Raw genomic sequence first — 19,421 nt, 5'->3', positions numbered from 1 at the left:
AGCAAAATATGTCTGATGTAGAAGTAATGAAATGAGAAACAGAAACTAAAGAAGCAGAACACGATAATTAATGATCAACACAACCAATAGCTAATTCTTTGAAATACTAATAAAATAGACAAAGGGAAAAAGAGATAAGGCACGAGGAAACAATTTTAGGAATGGAAACAGACATTATACACCAAGATTAAAAAGAATAATATGAATGATTTTATACTAATAAAATTTAAAATAAAATGAACATGTTTCTGGAAGATAGCATTAAGCAAAATGGCTTACAGGGAAATAGGACTTTAAAGTCCTCTAACATTTAAAGAAACTGAGTCTAGTGTACAATCTTAATTACAACGAAAACACCAGACCCAGATGGTTTTACAGATAAGTCCCACAAAACTTCCAAAGAGATTGGAAGTCTTATAGTTTTTCAGACAATAGAAAAAGGGAACATGTCTCAACTTACTCTTAATATTACAGTAACTTTGACACCACAATTACAGGAGAAGACTAAAATAAGAGGAAAATTCTATCCACTCAGGAACAAAGATTCAAAAAGTCCTAAGGAAAATATAGCAAATTGAATCCAGGCAATAGTCATAAAAGCATAATAAATCATGTTAAAATTGGTTACATTTCAGGAATTTAAGGTTACCATTACATGGAAAATCTATCAATGAATTCACCACATTAAAGGAGAAAAGCTAGATGATATTCTCAATAATTTCTGAAAAAAATTTTTTAATGAAATTTAAAACACATTAATGATTAAGAAAAAAAACTCTTTGCCAAGCAAGACAAGAAATGAGTACAAACTAAGAATTTATGGCAAACTTTATACTTAAAGGGCAGGTGTTTACAAGCAAACCTTTCCAACCAGGAGTGAGATGAGATATCCGTTATCACTGTATTCAGTGTTGTTTGAAATGCCCTAATAAATACAGTAAAATACATAAAAGGGATAAAGAAGTAAAGAATTAGTAAGGAAGGAACCAAGCTGTTCTCGAATGATGTGATTGTCCACACAGAAAATGTCACAGAATATACAAATGAATTATTAGAATTAATAAGATACTTTAGTAGATTGTTGGATCAATAAATAAAAATTTCATTTCTACAGTCCAGAAATAAGTAAACAATGAAAAACTTCCATTTACTGTAATAACAAAAGATATTAAAGTATCTAAAACAAAATTAGCAAAAGTCGTGCAGGAAACTCAACTCTTATAGCGCAGATAGCCCTAAGTTTCCCAGAGGAAGGAGCTGTAGGGACCGCAAGATGGAGCTGGGAGACTTCTCAGCCCCGTTGGATGCTTTCGCGCCTCAACCTCTCTGATTGTATGGAAGGTCCCCAGTAAATCCCGAGGAACGTCTCTGAGAATAGATCCAACTCCTGACAAAATCGGGGCCCCAGGTGTATTCCCAGCTCTTAACTCTTCCAGAAGACACTGGATATTTGAAGTGCTTTAAAGTGTGATTCCACGATGGTTCCCATGGAGACCAGTAGATCCAACTCCTTAAAATCCAATTCCAAAGTGTGGCCCCAACTCTAAGTCTTCAGTATTGCACACAATGTCTTGAGTAAATCTGCATTGTTGGGCATTATTCAAGAATGGCTGCTTTGAAAATTGGCAGATCCAACTCTTTACAAAATTGAGTCCCAGTCTACAGCCATGCCACCCTGAACGTGCCTGAGCCCACCTAATCTCAGAAGTTAAGCAGGGTTGGGCCTGGTTAGTACTTGGATGGGAGACCACCTAGGAAGACCGGATGCTAAATAAATAAATAAATAAATATTTTGAGTCTCAATATGTGTCCCCAACTCTTCAGTCTTGAATAAGTGCATCAAGTGTCTAGAGTAAATCTGCACCTGTTGGGCTTGATTCCACAGTGATTGATTCTATCAGAGTTTTGTAGATCCAGCCCTTACTAGCTCGAGTCCCAAACTCTGCCCCATCTCTAAGACTTGCAGATTGCACCTTAATGTCTGGAGTAGATATGATTCCAAATTCAGTGTCTAATGGAGATTAGTCGATCCAGCTTCTTACAAAATAGAAGTCTGAGGTGTATCATTTGCTTTCAGCCTCCCCGATCAGGTGGACTAGCTCAGCGAAGGGTCACAGGTAAGGATGGTTTGCTGTGGCGGCTTGTGGATAAGAACCCCCTTACAAAACAGAGGATCAAGGTATGTCCCCAACTCTTAAACCTTCTAAATAATGTCAAATGTCTCCAGTAAACCTACCTTGGAGGATCTTTCTCACTGGAGACAAGTAAATTGAACTTTATACAAATTTGCCCTTAGTTCAAATGTCTCAAATAATTTAGTGTTGGAACTACCAGACCAGGCCAGGACAGTTTGCAGTGAAGAATGGGTTGAACCCATCTTAAAATTGAGGCCTGAGGCATGTCTCAACTCTTTAGGGACCTTGGAAGGCCACTTCCTCCTATCTGCCACAAGTCTTAAGCTGACAAATTACTTTTCACTGTGCTTATTTAGAAAACTGACAAAAGTGACTCCCACAGGCCATTAATGGGCTGGGAATTTTCTGAAGATAGGAAATCCTGCCACAGCTGCTACCAGGGGACATGTGGTACAGCTGAGGAGACTTTGTAAGGCCCATGACACTGTACTTGTGGAGGCTTCCTTGGGCCATGAACCAACTTCAAGCAGTTGGAAAGGTGAGACTGTGCCTTTGAGGCTCAAAGGACTGTGTTGTTGGCCATTTTAGGGACTTTTCCTCCCTTTATTTATTTAATTATGTGTATTTTTTGAGATATAATTTACATTCTGCAACTCACCCATTTAAAATGTACAATTCAGTGGTTTTTAATATATTCACAGAGTTGTCCAACAACCATGCAATCAATTTTAGAATATTTTTGTCATCCTAAAAAGAAACCCTGTACTTTTTAGCGGTCACCCCCATCTTCCCTCGACACTCTCCCAGCATTGTCTAATGACTAATCTACTTTCTGTCCCTGTGAATTTGCCTATTCCAGACATTTCATATAAGTGGAAGCATGCAATATTTGTCCTTTTGTATATGGTTGGTTTCACTTAGTATAATATTTTCCAGATTATTTATATTATAGCATGTATTGAAATTTCATTCCTTTTTTGGCTGGATAATATTCTATTACACACACACACACACACACACACACACGCACACACACCACATTTTGTTTATCCATTCATCAGTTGATAGACATTTGAATTGTTTAGATCTTTTGGCTCTTGTGAATACTGCTGCCATAAACATCAACATACAAGTTATCTCTCTGAATCTTTGCTTTACAGTTCTCTTGGCCACATACCTAGCAGTGAAATTGCTGGGTCATATGATAATTCTATGCTTAGTTTTCTGAGGAACCACCAAACTGTTTTCCACAGCAGCTGGACCGTTTTGCATTCCCACCAATAGTAACCTATAAGGATTCCAATTCCTTTGCATCCTAGCCCAGACATTTTTTTTTAACATAGCTATTATGTAGATGGGAGGTGGTATCTCATTGTGCTTTTGATTTGCATTTCCCTAATGATTACTGATGTTGAGCATCTTTTTATGTGTTTTTGGGCCGTTCTATATCTTCTTTTTAGATTTCAAAACTTAAAAATATTTTTATTTCAACACAGTAACTGAACTACAAGATTTTTTTTTCTTTACAGAATATTTTATTTTTTCTTTTCCTTATTTTTCAATTAATTTTTTTTATGGCGACAGACTAGGACAAACAGAGACTCGTGGACATGGACAATAGACTAGGGTTTATCAGAGGCTGGGGGGAGAGGGGAGGAGGGCGGTAGAAGGGGTAAAAGGGGTCAAATATGTGGTGACAGAAATCGAACTATGGGAGTGAAGCTGGGGTGGAGCAAGGGAAGAGACGCCACGTGGCTGCAGAGCCCCGCCCAAAAGGCGTGGCCATGGCCACTCAGCGGTGGGCGGTCACTGGGGCAACCCTGGGCCTCCCAGCAGCCTCCTGGGCCAAGATAGCGACGATGCGAGGAAAGACGTTGCCGCAGAGACTGGTGGGCTTGGCGTCCTTCCGGGCCGTAAGTGCTCCCTGCTAGCCCAGGGGCGGCCCTGCAGGCCACGCGACAGTGCGGGTCGGGGGCTTGCCTTCGGTCGGCTCACTCCACCAGACGCGAAGCCGCACACCTGTTCAGGCTAGAGTCGAGTCAAGGGGGCCTCGGAGTCTTAGACCCTCTCTGTCGTGCCTAAACCCCTTGAGGGGAGTGGGGGAAAACGGAGGCCCAGAGATGGGGAGCGACTTGTCTGGGTCATGGAGACCAGTGTCCTGATTCCCTATTCAAGGCGCTTCGCTGTGACTCTGGCATCTTTCTCCCTCTAATTAAGCGTCAGACTTCTCCAAGCTCCTCATTACCGAAAAATCACAAATACCCTTCCAGATTCTAGTGGGAAAAGCAAGGCCATTCTCTCCCTTCGACTTCATTTCCAGCTCTTGTTGCGTTTGGGGACACTTGGCGACTGTCCCAAAGTACCTTGCAAGGGCTGGGGTTGCTTGGGCCAAGCTATGATTCCCTTGGAACTGTACTTTGAGCCAGTTTGATCCTGATGTTTTTCTCCTCTCCCATGCTGTGAGTGGAAGGAAAATATCAGAGACCTAGTTAGGTAAGGGTTAACTAAATCGTGTTAGTTTAAGTTCAAGTGTGTGGGCCAGTGGTTCTGCCACGTTCTAGGCTGTGTGACATAGTTATTTACTCTATAAACCTCAATTTTCTCATGGGTAAACATGGACAGACATTTAACATGGGTAGACATTACCTCAGGGTCGTTTTGAAATTAAAGAAAAGTAGGTAAAGCATTTGATTTTGTTTTAGCTCTTAGTAAGTGATTTTTCAGTGTATTTTTGCCTTAGAGAGTTTAGGAGTTATAACTGTGTGGTAGGAAAAGATTGCACTATCTTGGCAGTGAACCCCTCTCAGAAAACCACTTTAATGTCTACTAGCCAGCCACCTCTACCAGTTGAGCATGTATTAAAAAAAAAAAAAAAAAAAGATAGTAATTCCAACTTGAAAAGTTAAAAAAAAATTAAATGGAATGGATGGTGGATATCAATATGCTGTGAAAAAAATGTCCTGGTTTAATGAGATGGTGGCAATAGGTCCTCTATGGAGTTACTAGCATAGACGTGATACCAGAAGCAGACGGTTCAAGTCCAAACTTCTTTACTTCCTAGCTGCATGATTTGGGGTAATCTTTCTGAGGCGGTTTCTTTCTCTGTGGAGCTGGGATAATGATAGTCCCCGCTGTGTGAGGACTAAATGAGGTACTGATGCCCGAAGGTGGAACTGGGCTTTAGTCGGTAGCAGCCGTTGATATAGGTACACCATAGCTCCGGAAGCTGTGGCTCAGGACCGGCGGTTAGAGGGGAATCATCTCTGAGCAGAACTTTACAGAGTGACAAAACTAGATCTTTAACCAAAAGAAGAGATGCCTGGAGGGACTAAAAGGTGGCAAAGAGGCCACATGACCTAGAGGTTAAGAGCACATGCTCTAGATCCACACTGCCAAGTTAGATATTGGCTTAGCAACTAGTAATTGTGTGACCTTGGAAAAGTTACTTAATCTTTTAGGGTTTCACATTTCTCACAATAAAATGGGAATTGTAATTGTTTCTACCTAATAAGGTTGTTGAGAGAGAGAGATGGGTTAATGTGTAGAAGGCACTTGTAAGTGTCTCCAAATATTAAATGCCTAATAAATGCAAATTGTTATTATATGAAGAGTTATGTGGAAGGAAGTGAAATTGAGTTTATTTTGTTCTAATAAAAGGAACTTGGAAGCAAGCTTCCCGTTGTTTCAACAACATTCAACCATTCTTTATTGAGCCCCTATTAGGTCCCAGGGCCTTGGAAATATAACAGTGAAGATGACAAAGTCCCTGCCTCATGAAGCTTACATTGCAGTGGGTCGTTTTAGGGTTACGTACCAACAGAGAATGAACACCCTTGTTGGAGAGAGATTCAACTTGCAGGGACCCTACAGCTTAGCCTGTTAATATCGTGCAATTCAGTTGTTCATCACCTTAATCTCTGGGAAGCTTGGTGGATAAAACCAAGGCCAGTCCAAGAGAGTCATTCAAGTTCCAGCTGATATAGTGGGGAATATTTCTTTCCTTAGGCATTTCAGGAGATCTTTACTAGATTACACAGTGCACCTCTCCCCTTGCCACATTGCAATATGATTAATTCTCAGTGTTGTAGTATTGAGAAGAATAGAAGAAAGAGGGAAATTGTATTACGTGGAGTGAGGAGAGGAAGATTTGGGGCAGACTTTATATAGAGGAGAGACTCAAGGCCTTTTTTTAAAAAATGTCTTCAGTGGCTGAAGGTGTCATCTCCCTCAGACCGCTCTCCTTGTCACCACCCAGCTTGTGACTGTGATGATCAGAGCCCTCCTCCATCCCCCAACCTCACTAAGTCCAAGACTAACTCCTCCCCACACCCAGTAATTGCCCTCTGCTCGGATATCTGTGCCCTTCAAACAGTTATTTGTTGTTTCAGTAACTTTTTAGTGAGTGCCTACTTTATGCCAAGCACAATGCCAAACACAAAAGATGAAGTGGAAGTCGAGACAAAGTCCCTCAAAGAGTTCATATTCTACTGGAGGAAACCCTGAGTGGACATTATTTGCAGTATTCTGAAGAAAGTAATTACAGTCCCGAAATAGGAAATACTGAGGGTGAGGGGATTGGTAGCTTTATTTACAACGGGTGGTCAGAAGAGGCCCATCTATGACCGAAAGATAAGAGAGAGGGAACCAGATGTGGGAAGAGCCAGGTGATGAGCACTCTGGGCAGAGGGAAGAGTAACTGAGGCTCTGTGTGGGAGAAAGGCCAGTGGGACTGGAGCATAGTGACCCCATGCTGTGGGGGAGGGAGATGTCAAACAGGAGGAACCAGTGATGAAATGAGTTCACTGGCATCTGCAGTAGCCGAATGATAAGAACTTTATAGACCATGGTGAATGGGGAGAAGGGATGAGTCACGTTTCTGGCTTAAGCAACGGGATGCATATGATGCTTTTTACTGAGAAAGGATAAAATCAGCTGGGCTTTAGGAGGAATTAAACAGTTCTGCTTTGGGACTTCAAGGTTTGAGAGGTACAAATAATTTTGTGTAAATGCTTAGCTGTCAGGCAGTTGGAAATGGGTCCGGACTTCAGGGGAGTTGGAAACGGGCCTGTACTGGGAGCACAAATATCTTGTTTATTCCTCTTACTAAATGACATTTTCTTTCTGCTCTTAATTCTTAAAGAGACCAAGCGTGAATTAAATGGTGAACAATACTGCTTCTTGTCTCATTATTAGTGAAGATGGATCCATTCTTCCAGATTTTTCCCACTAGGGAATTGTGACATTCTCTTCTTCTCATTTTTTGTTTCCTCTTTTTAACCTAAGGTCAGCACCTCATCTGTGGGAACTTTCCCAAAGCAGGTGAAAATTGTGGAAGTTGGTCCCCGAGACGGACTACAAAATGAAAAGGTAAAGTTGGAGATCAACCAAAAAAGTTTTTTCGACCATCGAGAGCTGACCTAGGCAGGTGCATCAGGGATGTGAGACGTGATCACTCTGCCCAACGTAGGGTAGTGCCAGGGAAACCAGGCAGGCACCTGTGATGATTAAGCAAGGGAAGAAGACGGTACCACAGGTGTGCTATCCCTGTGTGCATCCCAAGGCCCAGGGGGACGGGGTGGATGATGAGTGCTGTGGGCGTGTAGAGTGCAGGCGAGGACCTTAGCCCCAGCATAAGGGGATTTACTCAAAGGAAGTCACTAAGGCCACATGCAGAGATTTAGCCTTGGGGATGTTCTTTACAACCCTAATAGCAGAAAATTAGAAGCGTGCCATCCAATATAACTTTCTGTGAAGATGGAAATGTTCTAGACCTGAGCTGTCCCATGTGGTAGTCACTACACACAGGTGGCTACTGAGCACTTGAAATGTGATTAGTGTGGCTGAGGAATTGAATTTTTATTTTTCATTTTAATTCATTTAAATTTATATAACCACAAATGGTTAGTATATAACATATTAGACTGCACAGATCTAGAAAGTTACATAACCAAGAGGTTTTTAAGGGTGGTTTTCTTTTGTTTTTGGCAGATGTTTCAGAAATAATCATGTATTTTTTTTTCATTAAGTAAAGTTGCTTTTTTTAAATTTTTTTTAAGAGGATTCCTGTGGGATGAATTGGAGTGAGATCATGCCATCATATACACAAGATAATGATATTAGATTTGGAAAGAGGAATCCATAGACTCTGCTTAGCAACTAGACAGAGTCAGGGAGGGAGAGAAAGAAACCGGAGGCTGACCATATGAGGAGGAAATCATGTGCCAGCTGAGAGATGGGCAAGGGGAGGGTATGATAATTTTGGGACCCTATCTCATAAGGCCCAGAGGGTTAGTCATCTGCTCTTGGTACATTGCTCTTAACATCTTTACGATGGGGTCATAAATTAATAAACATTGTTAAGAAAAGCTTGTATGGCAGACAAATATTGTTCCATGTAAATATTAACTCCTTTTCAGGTGAGAAGCTGCCTCTTCTGCAAAACGCTATCTATAGAACTTGAAGATTCCTTGAACCCCATCTAATGGCGAGGATTACATGTGAATTCATGTTAGTGTTTGGAAGTTGAGATAGTTAAGTGCTTACTATAGCAAAAGGTTTGAGCTAACAGGTACTGCTTTCTGAGGCCACTTCTTCCCAGCTTTGCTGACCTGTCTGTTCCGGTGTTTCTCTCTCCATTGCAGAATATCATACCTACTCCCATGAAAATCAGGCTGATAGACATGCTTTCTGAAGCAGGACTCCCCGTCATAGAAGCCACCAGCTTTGTGTCTCCCAAGTGGGTTCCTCAGGTGAGCTCCAGTCCTCAGTGAAAGGCATTTTTCCGAGGAGTGGGATGGAAAGGTTTGCATTTGCCCTGGAGGTAAGTAGAAGTCAGGCACGTAGGTTTCCCAGTCTCCGGCTTTGAGTAGTCCTAGCAGCAAAAAAATGTAACCTGGGAGGTAGGACGCTTAGATTCAATCTTGGCTCTGCCCCCGACTAGCTTGTTGATCTTGTTAAGGCCATCCCCTCTCTGGTCAAAGATGACCTCCTCTGGCTATAGAAGTCTAGAATCTCTAGGCCTGGCTTGAAGTTTCTGCCTTTGTAAGAGGGAAAGACTGATGCCGCCTGCTTCAGAGACAGTCAGGTGGGGAAGGAAAATCCTGTTCCGGGTGAGTGTTGGGTAACACAGAGAGAGCTGAGCCCAGCTCCCAGCTTGGAGCGCATACTCAGTAAACGTCTGGTAGTATTGTTACTGCTGTTACTGCTTATGTAAAGCTGACAGTATTAGCTATATGGAGAAAAAGGGGCTATCACCCATACCAAGGGACCTTCTGGCCCATCAGCAAACATATAGTAAAAGCATGGGGGGAAGTCACCTCTGCAGAAGGACTCATTCTCCTGGGTTTTGGAGAACAGAGATCCTATGATTAAAAGATTTTCTGTACACAGGCTCTCTGCCTGTTCTTGGTGACGCCTCAGTTGCATCTCCTTTGGTTCCCAGATGGCTGACCCTGCTGAAGTGTTGAAGGGCATCCAGAAGTTTCCTGGCATCAACTACCCAGTCCTGATCCCAAATATCAAAGGCTTCCAGGCAGCGGTAAGAGACTAGCTCGTCGGCAGGGGCCCCTGACGTAAGGTTGATGGCACTGGTCCCTGCCTCGGCCCTGGGCCTCAGTCTCTGTCCCAGGATGTCCATCCGAAAGGCTGTCTCAGATGGCGATGACCACTGTCAGGCCTGGCCCTGCCACTGCCAGCTCTCAGATCCTGACGAGCCTCAGGTTCTGCCTATAAAACAGGGCTGACACTGTGAGCATTTCGAAGACGGAATGCACAGAAATTGCTCAGCAAGAGCCTGATAACTGCTAAGTGCCTAATAAATGGTAGCTTTTGTTGTCCTTACCCATTTTCTCTTTAGAAAAAGGTAAGCAAGTTCTCCACGAGAGCTTCAACAGTAGCTGCGAATATCTGCCAAGTTTCTTGTAATTTTGGATGAGAACGTCATTGGAGATGTTGATTCTAACTTAGACAACAAGTTTTTTCACAGAGCGGCTGACCTCCAGGGTGCTGGTGGCAGTGGCAGTGGCGTTCCTTGGGGGAAGGCCAAGGTTTCTTTGTCGTTGAGATTTAAGTCACCATATTAACTTCCTACAGCTGCTATAACAAAATACCAAAAACAAGGTGGCTCAACACAATAGAAATGTCTTCCCTCACAGTTCTGGAGGCTGAAAGTCCGAAATCCAGGTGGCAGCTGGGTTGGTTCTTTCCGAGGCCTCTGAGGCCTCTCTCCTAGTTTCCAGTGGTGACCAGACACCGTCACCATTCCTTAGCTTGTAAGTGCATCACCCCAATCTCTACCTTCACCTTCACTGCTCTTCCCTTCCGTGTCTCTCTGTCTTCATATGGCCACCGTTTTGTAAGGAAAACAGTCACATTAGAGTAGGAACCACTATGGCCTCATCTCAACTGAGTATGTCTACAGTGACCTTATTTCAAAATAAGATTACATTTTGAGGTACTGGGGGTTACGGCTTCAACATATCTTTTTTCGGGGAGACAAAATTCAACCCATAACATTCATATATCTAAAATTCACTATAAAACAAGGGTTTTTACCCCTTTGGTGGTCTTGGAAGAGAAAAATGCTAAAAGGAATCCCCCTGGCTGTTGGCAGGTGGCTGCCGGAGCCAAGGAAGTGGCCCTCTTTTCAGCTGCCTCTGAGCTCTTCTCCAAGAAGAACAGCAACTGCTCCATTGAAGAAAGTTTTCAGCGGTGTGACCAAATCTTGAAGGCAGCTCAGGCTGCCAGTATTCCTGTGCGGGGGTGAGTCAGAGCACATCGGTGCTCCTTGTCTTTTCCCCAGTACCCTCTGGACCAGGACCAGGCTCTGACTCAGTGACCCTCCCCCACAAACTCTTTATGCTGGGGGCAGGTGGCCCAAGCTCTGCATCTAGACATCTTTCCCCAAGTAAATGTGCCAGAGGAAATCCTAGCAAGAGCTTTCTCCAATGCTGACTTTTGGGTCTGTTCACCTGAAGAATCTAGTAGGAGAGGACACTAGACAGGGTTCGTAGAGGTCAGTGTACACCTGACTCTACCACTGACTCTTCACATGTTCCTGAAGAATCCCCTAGGCCAAGGGTCCCCAACCCCAGCTTTGCGGGCTGGTACCAGTCCATGGCCTGCTAGGAACTGGGCTGCATGGCAAGAGGTGAGCGGAGGGTGAGTGAGTGAAGTTTCATTCGTATTTGCAGCTGCCCCCCAGCGCTAGCATCACCGCCTCAGCTCCACCTCGATCATCAGGCATTAGATTCTCATGGGAGCACTGGTCCTTGGTGCCAAAAAGGTTGGGGACCACTGCCTTAGTCCTCTTATGTCTCCAAGATCACATCTTTAAATTGCAGTAGTGGTAGGCATTGTCCATGTAATACCCAATTGGAACTTCACAATCGCCCAGTGAGGAGGATGGGGTTAGCCCCACTTAAAGATGACAAAACTGAGGCTCAGGAAGGATGAGGAGCCCGCTGTAGGGTCACACAGCTGTCCAAACTGCAGCCAGAGTGCTCTTTCTGATTACATCACTCCATGGTTACATACCTTACAGTGTGACTCCCTGGCTCCAGACTTTTCCATATGGTTTACAAGACCCTGCATGATTCAGCCCCTGCTCTCGTTTGTGCGGCCTCGCTGTGCACCACTCGCTGTCAGCCCTGCTTCCTCTCGCACCGCTTTTCAGCCCGACTGCAACTTCTTTCCATTTGTCACATGCTCCCATCCTTTCTTGTCTCTGGGCCTTTGCCTGGCTTTCTGTAGACTCAGAACTGTCTTCCTCCTACAACCTACTTGTCAGAGCTAACTCCTGCTCATCCTTCAGGTCCCTTCGTGGATGCCAGTTTCTCCAGGAAGTTTTCTCTGTCTCCCATCTGGAGTTAGGACCCCTCCGCTGGGCTCCCCTAGTCCCTCGGACATCCTCTAACATAGCACTTAGCTGCTTATTAGACTTTCCCCCGCTTCCCACCCCCACTAGCCCATGCTGTCCATAAAGGCAGAGCCCGCATCTCTCCAGGTCCCTGGTGTGCCTCTCTCCCACCTCAGGGCCCAGCACACAGTAGGTGCTCAGGAACCGATGGGCAAATGGATGGATAGGGAGGCGGGGGCTTGTCAGGTCTGCTGAGCTCCCAAGCCTGTGCTCTTTCCTCAGTATTTCTCTCACCTTTTCCTTGCTCAGCAATGATCAGAAAATAAGGGGGAGAATTAAAACAGAAAAACACACTGAGATCTTTGAGTCTGAATTTGTTTAACCAGCAAACATTTGTTATGCCTCTTGATATGCAGAATAGTTTGCTAGACTCTAAAAGGTTTTAGTGGCGTCTCAGGTCCAACAGCGAGGGCGGCAATAGAAGCCACCTATATCCAAGATCCAAACTCCTTACCACAGCTCGCAAGACCCTGTGATCAGGCCTGTGCCCACCTCTCCAACCTCATCTTGTCCTTCTTTGCCTCTTGCTCCCCATTCCTCAGCCGTTCATCCTCTGTTCTGTCTTGAACATGGCGACTCTTCCATCTCAGGGCCTCTAAACTGAATCTTCTCCTTGCCTGGAATGTTCTTTCCTTCTCTCAGCTCCAGGGTCACGTCTTCCCAGAGGTCTTCCTGGGCCACCCAGCTACTACTGGCCTCTTCTAGTAGCTCCCGTCACATTCAACGTTCTTTCCTTCACAGCACATCGCTTTCTAAGATCATCCATTCACTTATTTGATTGCCCTTTTATCGGCTATCTCACTACCTTGAAATAAGCTCCGTGAGGGCAGGGACCTTGTCAGTCTTGCTCACTGCACTACCCCTGTGACTGGCCCATAGTGGGCAACTCAGTAAATACCAGTTGAATAAATGAGTGAATGAATCATCTGGCAGCTCATCAGAGCAGCTGATCCCTTGGCCCTCGTGCCAGCCTAGCTCTTGTCCCTGCCTTTGGTTTCATGGATCCTGGGTCTCCTCCTGCGAGTATGGGCCCAGCTACCCTGGCCCACATTCTGCTTTACCCCACCTCTATACAGCTCAAGTGCCTGCATGTGTTGCTGTCTCTAGTTCCTTCTCCCCAGCTGGTCTCTGGCTGCCTCTCCTGAGACCTGTGCACCCCCCACTTCGCGAAGTACTGGCCTGTCAGTCCCCGCCCTCCACTGCCTTCTCCTGGCCCTAAGCAGCACTACCTTCCTTCTGGCCCCACATTATGGCGTTAGTCGTTCCCCCAGGCACTTGGCCTCCAGCCCAGCTTCAGTTTTTGATGGTGGGCTAACCAGGAATGAGTGTCAAACAGCCACCCCCCGCCTCAGCCCTGCTGGCCAGGGAGCTCAGGGGCGTTGACACTGTTCCTCCCCCGTCTTCCCACAGGTACGTCTCCTGTGTGCTTGGATGCCCCTATGAAGGGAAGATCTCCCCGGCCAAAGTAGCTGAGGTGTGTGTGCCAGGGCGGGGGTTTCGCGAGGGTTGGCCGCCTCGCCTATGAGTGCACAGGTTCCTCTCGCCGCCCTTTCCTGGTTGGTCGTTGATTTCATTCATTCACCCAGCTCCTTCATTAAGCCTCTCATGAGCACAGCCGTGCATTTGCTCCTAGCTGAGCATGGAGGATAGGTCTCTGGAGCCCCAGCCCTCCACCCCGGAGTGAAAGCCTCCAATTGAGTCTCCATCTGGTCTGTGGACAGATGATAATTGAGGCGATAGTCTTCTGTGGAGTGGCTTGTCACCCAGGGGTCCCTGCATTTCCTTGGAGTGGTCAGAGAGGCCACTTGACATCCTCTGGATGGCAACCAGGCCAGCTCTGAGAGAACACAGTGTGGGAAGTAGGTGTGAGCAACACAAGAGCTTGTGTCATTTAGTCCTCAAAACTACCTTCAGATCGGGTATTATTATTGTTCTTCCATTTTACAGTTGAGGAAACTGAGACTATCTAACTTGTTACGCAGGTTGCACATGGTGCAATGAGGTCTTAACCCCCATCTTGTTTACCTCCAAAGCCCGCATGCTCGTCCCTCACCACCACATAGCATCCAAGAATGAGGACTGGTAAGAGTCGCGACTGCCAGCCGAGGAGCATGGCTGCCGGGCGTCAAGTCCCAGCCCCGCGTTGCCACCAGTCCTCACCGTAGCCCTTTGAAGGTTCATCGCTGTTTTTCAGATGCAGAAATCGAAGCTCAGGAAAGTTAAGTCTCTTGCTGAGGTCCCACAGCCAGGGAGCAACAGAACTGGGATTTTAATCCGGCAGCTCTCACCCAAAGCCGCTCCCTCCGCTGCGCCCTCTGCCCCGCGGGCCACGGCAGCTCCTGTCACTCCTCTAGCTATTTCCTTTATCCAGCACACCACAGTCGCCCGTCGCCGGGCCCCTGGCCCTGCCGTGTTTTTTCTCCCCCTTCTCAGCAGCACAACGCGGGGCAGCGTCTCCTTGGGCAGGGCACGTGCTCCTCTGGTTTCGCAGTGGTTTTAGGGGTTTCCACATGGGCTCCTGAAAATTTAGATAGTTATGTACTTCTGTTAAAAATAAATAACTAGCCTGCCTCAGACCCATGGTTCCACAGATCTCACAGAGGATAAAGCTATAAGAAAGAGATCAATTTTACTGATTCCAGGACTCGGGTCTGACAGGGTCCGTGAAGCTGCTCCGTGAAGGAGTGACGTTGGAGACAGAGGCGAGCACCGGGGCTGGAGCCCGGGCCCGGCCCCAGTGGCAGCTTCCTTATGTCCTGGTCTCCCGAGGAGTGGAGCGAGGATTGTCATTCCCACTCGTAAAGCTGTAAGGAGCCTGTGGTCTGATAGGAATTTAGTGCTCAGACATGGGGTTTTCCACATAGGCTAAGGACCCCTGCCTCTGAGCTCTTAGACCCTTGGCTTGGGAAATCCGGTGTCCCCCCAAGGGCCTGCTTGTTTTCTCAGGTCGCCAAGAAGCTGTACTCCATGGGCTGCTACGAGATTTCCCTGGGGGACACCATCGGCGTGGGCACCCCTGGCACCATGAAGGACATGCTTTCTGCTGTCATGTACGAGGTGCCAGTGGTTGCCCTGGCTGTCCACTGCCATGACACCTACGGCCAGGCCCTGGCCAACACCTTGATGGCCCTGCAGGTAATCCGCGCATGTCCAAAGGGCATGGCAGCCGGACAGCTGTGTTTCCTCTATGCTTTCTGCAAGCCTTCACTGTGCTGAATGCTGATACCTGCGTGCCAGGCCCTGGGCTGGCCATGGTGGACACAGACACGTGACCCTTCCCCCAAGTCTCCGCATTCATGTGTTAGGGGCAACAGTGAGGGGGTTAAGTGATAACCCTAATGCATTATGACAAACGCCACAAAGGAGGAAGCACGGAGCTAGGGAAGACCCCCATCTTGGCTGGGAGGTCAGAGGGCATTTGCCAGAAGGGGTCTGTCAGGGCTTGAAGGACGGGAAGAGGTTCAGCCGCTGGACAGGGGACGCAGAAATGGGGCTTGGCAGCGCTGCACTGTCAGACTGAGGTGGGGCTCGGGGAGCACTGGTGTCCCTGGCTCGTGTCCCTGGCCCTGCGGTGGCATGCCGGCTTGCGCGTGTGAGTGCGCCCTCTGTGTGGCGAGCAGGCAAGGAGCCAGGCGGTAGAGAGGTAGGCAGAGAGCACCCGGAAGGAGAGTCTTTAATGCTGCTCCCCAGAGATCAACTGGAGACCTCAGATCGGTTTTCCCTTGAAGTTTGTTTCTTGTGGGCTGGCCCTGAATGAGGAGGCCACGGCCTGGCTGCCCATTAGAAGGGAAGTTCTGAGTGTCCGACCACGGGAACCTTGTTCTGGCATTAATCTGAGTGTGACCTGTTGTCTTTAGGCTCTATCCTGGGCCACTTTCCCCCCCACTCTCCTCAAGTTATCTCCTAGAGGCTCATGTCTTTAAGCCAGGTGATTCTATTACTTTCTGGGTCCGTTTTCTCAAGTTGTGGTTGTCAAGGGCAAGGTCTTTTAGAGGATTATGGAGAGAGGAGGAAGTGAAACAGTCACCTAGGAGAGTGTAGGACAGCCCACCGAGGGAAATGGTCTCAGCCCCCTGAGGAGAGCAACCTTGTGGGGAGACACAGTATGTAAATGCATCACAGTAAACTGCTGGGGTCTGAAATCCCGGCAGTGGAAGGGGGTTACTCTAGGTCGGTGACCTGGAAGGGCCTCCCTGAGGAGGTGGCTTTTAGGCTGACTTTAAGGGTAAGAAGGAACCTTGAAACCATTAAAGGAACTGAGGGAAGATATTCCTGGCAGAGGAAACCAGTGTAAGCCAAAAAGACTCATTTCCAGGAGTTAAAAAGAGAAACTCTTTCAGTGGGATTTTAACTTTAATGGAATCATAAGCCAAAGGAATGGATAACTCTTGGTGGAATTGCAGGCAGCAGACAGAGGGAGGTTTCCAGGGACCAGCTTTGTGGGCTCTGGTCCCCACAGTGACAGCCATGTTTTGCCATCCTTGTGTTTCCAGATGGGAGTGAGTGTCGTGGACTCTTCTGTGGCAGGACTTGGAGGCTGTCCCTATGCACAGGGAGCATCGGGAAACTTGGCCACTGAGGACCTGGTGTACATGCTGGCTGGCTTGGGCATTCACACGGTAAGTCTGCCTGCCCCACTGTGGTGACAGCCGTGAGCTGGCCAGAGCTCTGCCTGAAACCAGGGACAGAAGCTGATGGGTTTGTTGTTTGGGGGGCAGTAAAGAGGGGAAAGGTGGCAGGGGATTTTCGTATGTTTTCGAGATCCCAGAGCGTGGTTGATGGAGACCAAGAAGGCCAGGCTCTCAGTGTGAGTTTGAGGAGGCACCAGGGTGGAAGGAAAGCTCCTGGAAGGGGCTCAGGCACATGAGTCAGTTCCCCCTGAACTTTTGTTTTGTCTTCTGTCAAGTGAGTACAGTAGAATCAGCCCCCTGGAGCTCAGTCAGTAAGGGCCCTCAGCATAGATTGGAAGCAATATGGCATCTGTGCTTTGGGATCAGACAGAAGTGTTGATTAAAGCTTAGTCCTGCCACTCACGGGCAGTGTGACCTGACAAATAACTTCATCTCTATGGGCCTAAGAAGTGGGAATAATAATAGCACCTCTCTTATAGGGCCATTATGAGGATTAAGTAAGAAATGTAGACTGCTTAGCCCAGAGCTGAGCACATAGCGCACATCAGCAAAAAGAAGCTATTGGTATGAACAGAGGTTTTTGGGTTTGGCCCTTTTAGATGGTGTTTTTATTCTCTCTGCCTCACAGTTCTTATTACTTCAATATGCAGTTTTTGACCACTGTGGGCCAGGCCCTGTGCTAGGCCTTGTGCTAGGCCCTGGAAATGGGAGTCCTAAACAAAACTGACGAGATCCCTATTCTGATGGTGGCACTACAAACCATTGCACAGATTAAGCCATCTTATGCAAGGGGGGTCAGAGAGGGAACCCTAGATGCCAGAAGGACACAACCTCCCAGGCAGCTGGTTGGTGTCGCAACGTCAGAGGAACAAGAGTCCGCTTGTCTTCACCTTTACTTTCTCGGTATCACAGTTGTCTGTGCAGTCTGTTTCCCTGAGTGTTGAGGGCATGTCATGACTTACTGCCTCCTTTGACTTGTTTCTCAAAGGGTGTGAATCTTCAGAAGCTCCTGGAAGCTGGGACCTTTATCTGCCAAGTCCTTAACAGAAAAACCAGCTCCAAAGTGGCTCAGGCTACCTGTAAACTGTGAGCCCTTGCCCACCTGAAGCTCTGGGCACTGTGTAGGAATAGGGGCATGCATGGATGATTCACAGATGGACACCTGGAAATGGGAATAAAATTAACAGGACCAGGCACCTCACTGCGAGCTCTGCACATAGGTCTCCCCAGGGAGAAAGGAGGCAAGGGACAGGAGCTGCTTGGCTTCAGGCCCTCCCTGCCAGACCTGAGCATGAGAGGCTTTGGGTGCTGGAGGCCTCCCCTCACCATGGATCCAGCAGTCCAGGAGTTGAATCCCTGAGGGCACTTGGGAACTCAATTCCCAGGCTGGGTTGATCTTCAAGTCTCATCTCTGGCTGAAATCTGCAGCTGGCCACTCTTTACAGCTCAACCCTGCTATTGCCTTGGGGCCATTGCTCTCTGATTTATAGGGCAAAAGGGCATGGAGTTTTTTCCCAAAGCTGGCAGAAGACATTGCTGAAAGGGTGAGGGCTGAGCTTCAGTAAATGCCCTGTGAATGAAGGGTGAGTGGCCACCTGCCAACTCCAGCACCTCTGAAAAATCTCCACTCAGAACATGAGTTCTGAAAACAGCTATGTAATTAAAGGTTAAGTGAGATAAAACCATTCTAGTGTTCCATGCAGATGTGTGTATGTATGAGTGGGGGAATAAAACATCTTTATTTGCACTCTGAGAGGAAAATGCAGACTATTAATATCTGGATTTTCTCCGTTTCCCCACCCTGAGCCCCAAATTCATAGTGATTGGAAATTGGTGGCTTTGAGCTTAACTCAGGGCTGGCCAGAATACCTTGGAGTATTTACCTTGGACTGTTTCTGAGGCTCTTGGCTCTGTGACCAGGGCTGTAGCCTGCATCTGGTCGGCCTGAGCTCTTTGTAGCTCAAGCTCTGCAAACCATCACTCGTCCTTGCTGGACTCGGGCAGGCCCGGGGCATTCCAAGCTTTGGGAAACACTTGTGCGTTTATTTCTTTGCCCAGGTTTCATCAGTCGGTATGTCATGCCTCTCTCTATACACATCATTCCCTAGCCCTACCTTAATCTTTAAACAGAAACATTTTTCTAACCCACTGTGGTAGGCAGGGTGCAGACAAACCATTCCCTCTAGGCGCCACGTTTTGTGTGAAGGCTGAATCCAATTAGCACTGTGATTCCCACTTTAGCTTCAGAGCTCCTTCCAGCTCTGGTAGGTTTTCAAACTGGACTTCCCAGAACCCGCAGCCTCTGGGCGCCCCCCACCATTCCCTTCAGTCAGCGCCGCCTCCTACTGCTTCCGTTCCACGCAGTCGTGTATTTCATGTAAGGCTCACTCCGAAGAAAGGGTTTGGCAAATACAAAAACATTGGGAAACCTACGGGTGACAGGGGAGCCAGGTTCGTGGGCTCTGCCCCAGGACAGCTGCCCGGCGGCCCCGACGAACCCCATCTACCCGCGCGCTGCCCTCCGCCTGCCCCGGGACGCCTGTTTCCAGGGGTCGGGACGAAAACTCGCGCCTGGCGCGGGGATCTGGGCACGCTCGGCTCCCGGGCCCTACCCTCCGCCGACTGCTCCAGCACTGGACCGTGCGGGCTCAGCAAGTCCGTACAGGAGCTCGCTGCGCAGGCGCCTTGAAGCCGCAGCGCCGTTTGTCCCCCCGGCGCTCCGTAGTGCGGCCTCTAGAG

General features: G+C 47.4%; 1 protein-coding gene and 1 pseudogene across 1 annotated transcript; both read left to right on the top strand.

The window, feature by feature from the left end:
• Positions 1-1,657: 1,657 nt before the first annotated feature.
• LOC118605094 lies at positions 1,658-1,776 on the top strand (annotated as a pseudogene).
• A 2,158-nt stretch (positions 1,777-3,934) lies between these two features.
• HMGCL (3-hydroxy-3-methylglutaryl-CoA lyase) lies at positions 3,935-18,435 on the top strand. The gene is made up of 9 exons (XM_016126762.2): positions 3,935-4,048; positions 7,419-7,502; positions 8,777-8,884; positions 9,577-9,672; positions 10,747-10,895; positions 13,462-13,525; positions 14,998-15,186; positions 16,545-16,670; positions 17,671-18,435. Exons 1-9 carry the CDS (start codon positions 3,995-3,997, stop codon positions 17,770-17,772), a joined length of 972 nt encoding a protein of 323 aa, XP_015982248.2. The 5' UTR covers positions 3,935-3,994; the 3' UTR covers positions 17,773-18,435.
• Positions 18,436-19,421: the final 986 nt, after the last annotated feature.

The sequence above is a fragment of the Rousettus aegyptiacus genome, unplaced genomic scaffold (assembly GCF_014176215.1).
Source record: "Rousettus aegyptiacus isolate mRouAeg1 unplaced genomic scaffold, mRouAeg1.p scaffold_m13_p_1, whole genome shotgun sequence".
In the NCBI taxonomy this organism is placed as follows: Eukaryota; Metazoa; Chordata; class Mammalia; order Chiroptera; family Pteropodidae; genus Rousettus; species Rousettus aegyptiacus.
This window is presented reverse-complemented; position numbering and strand designations above follow the sequence as displayed.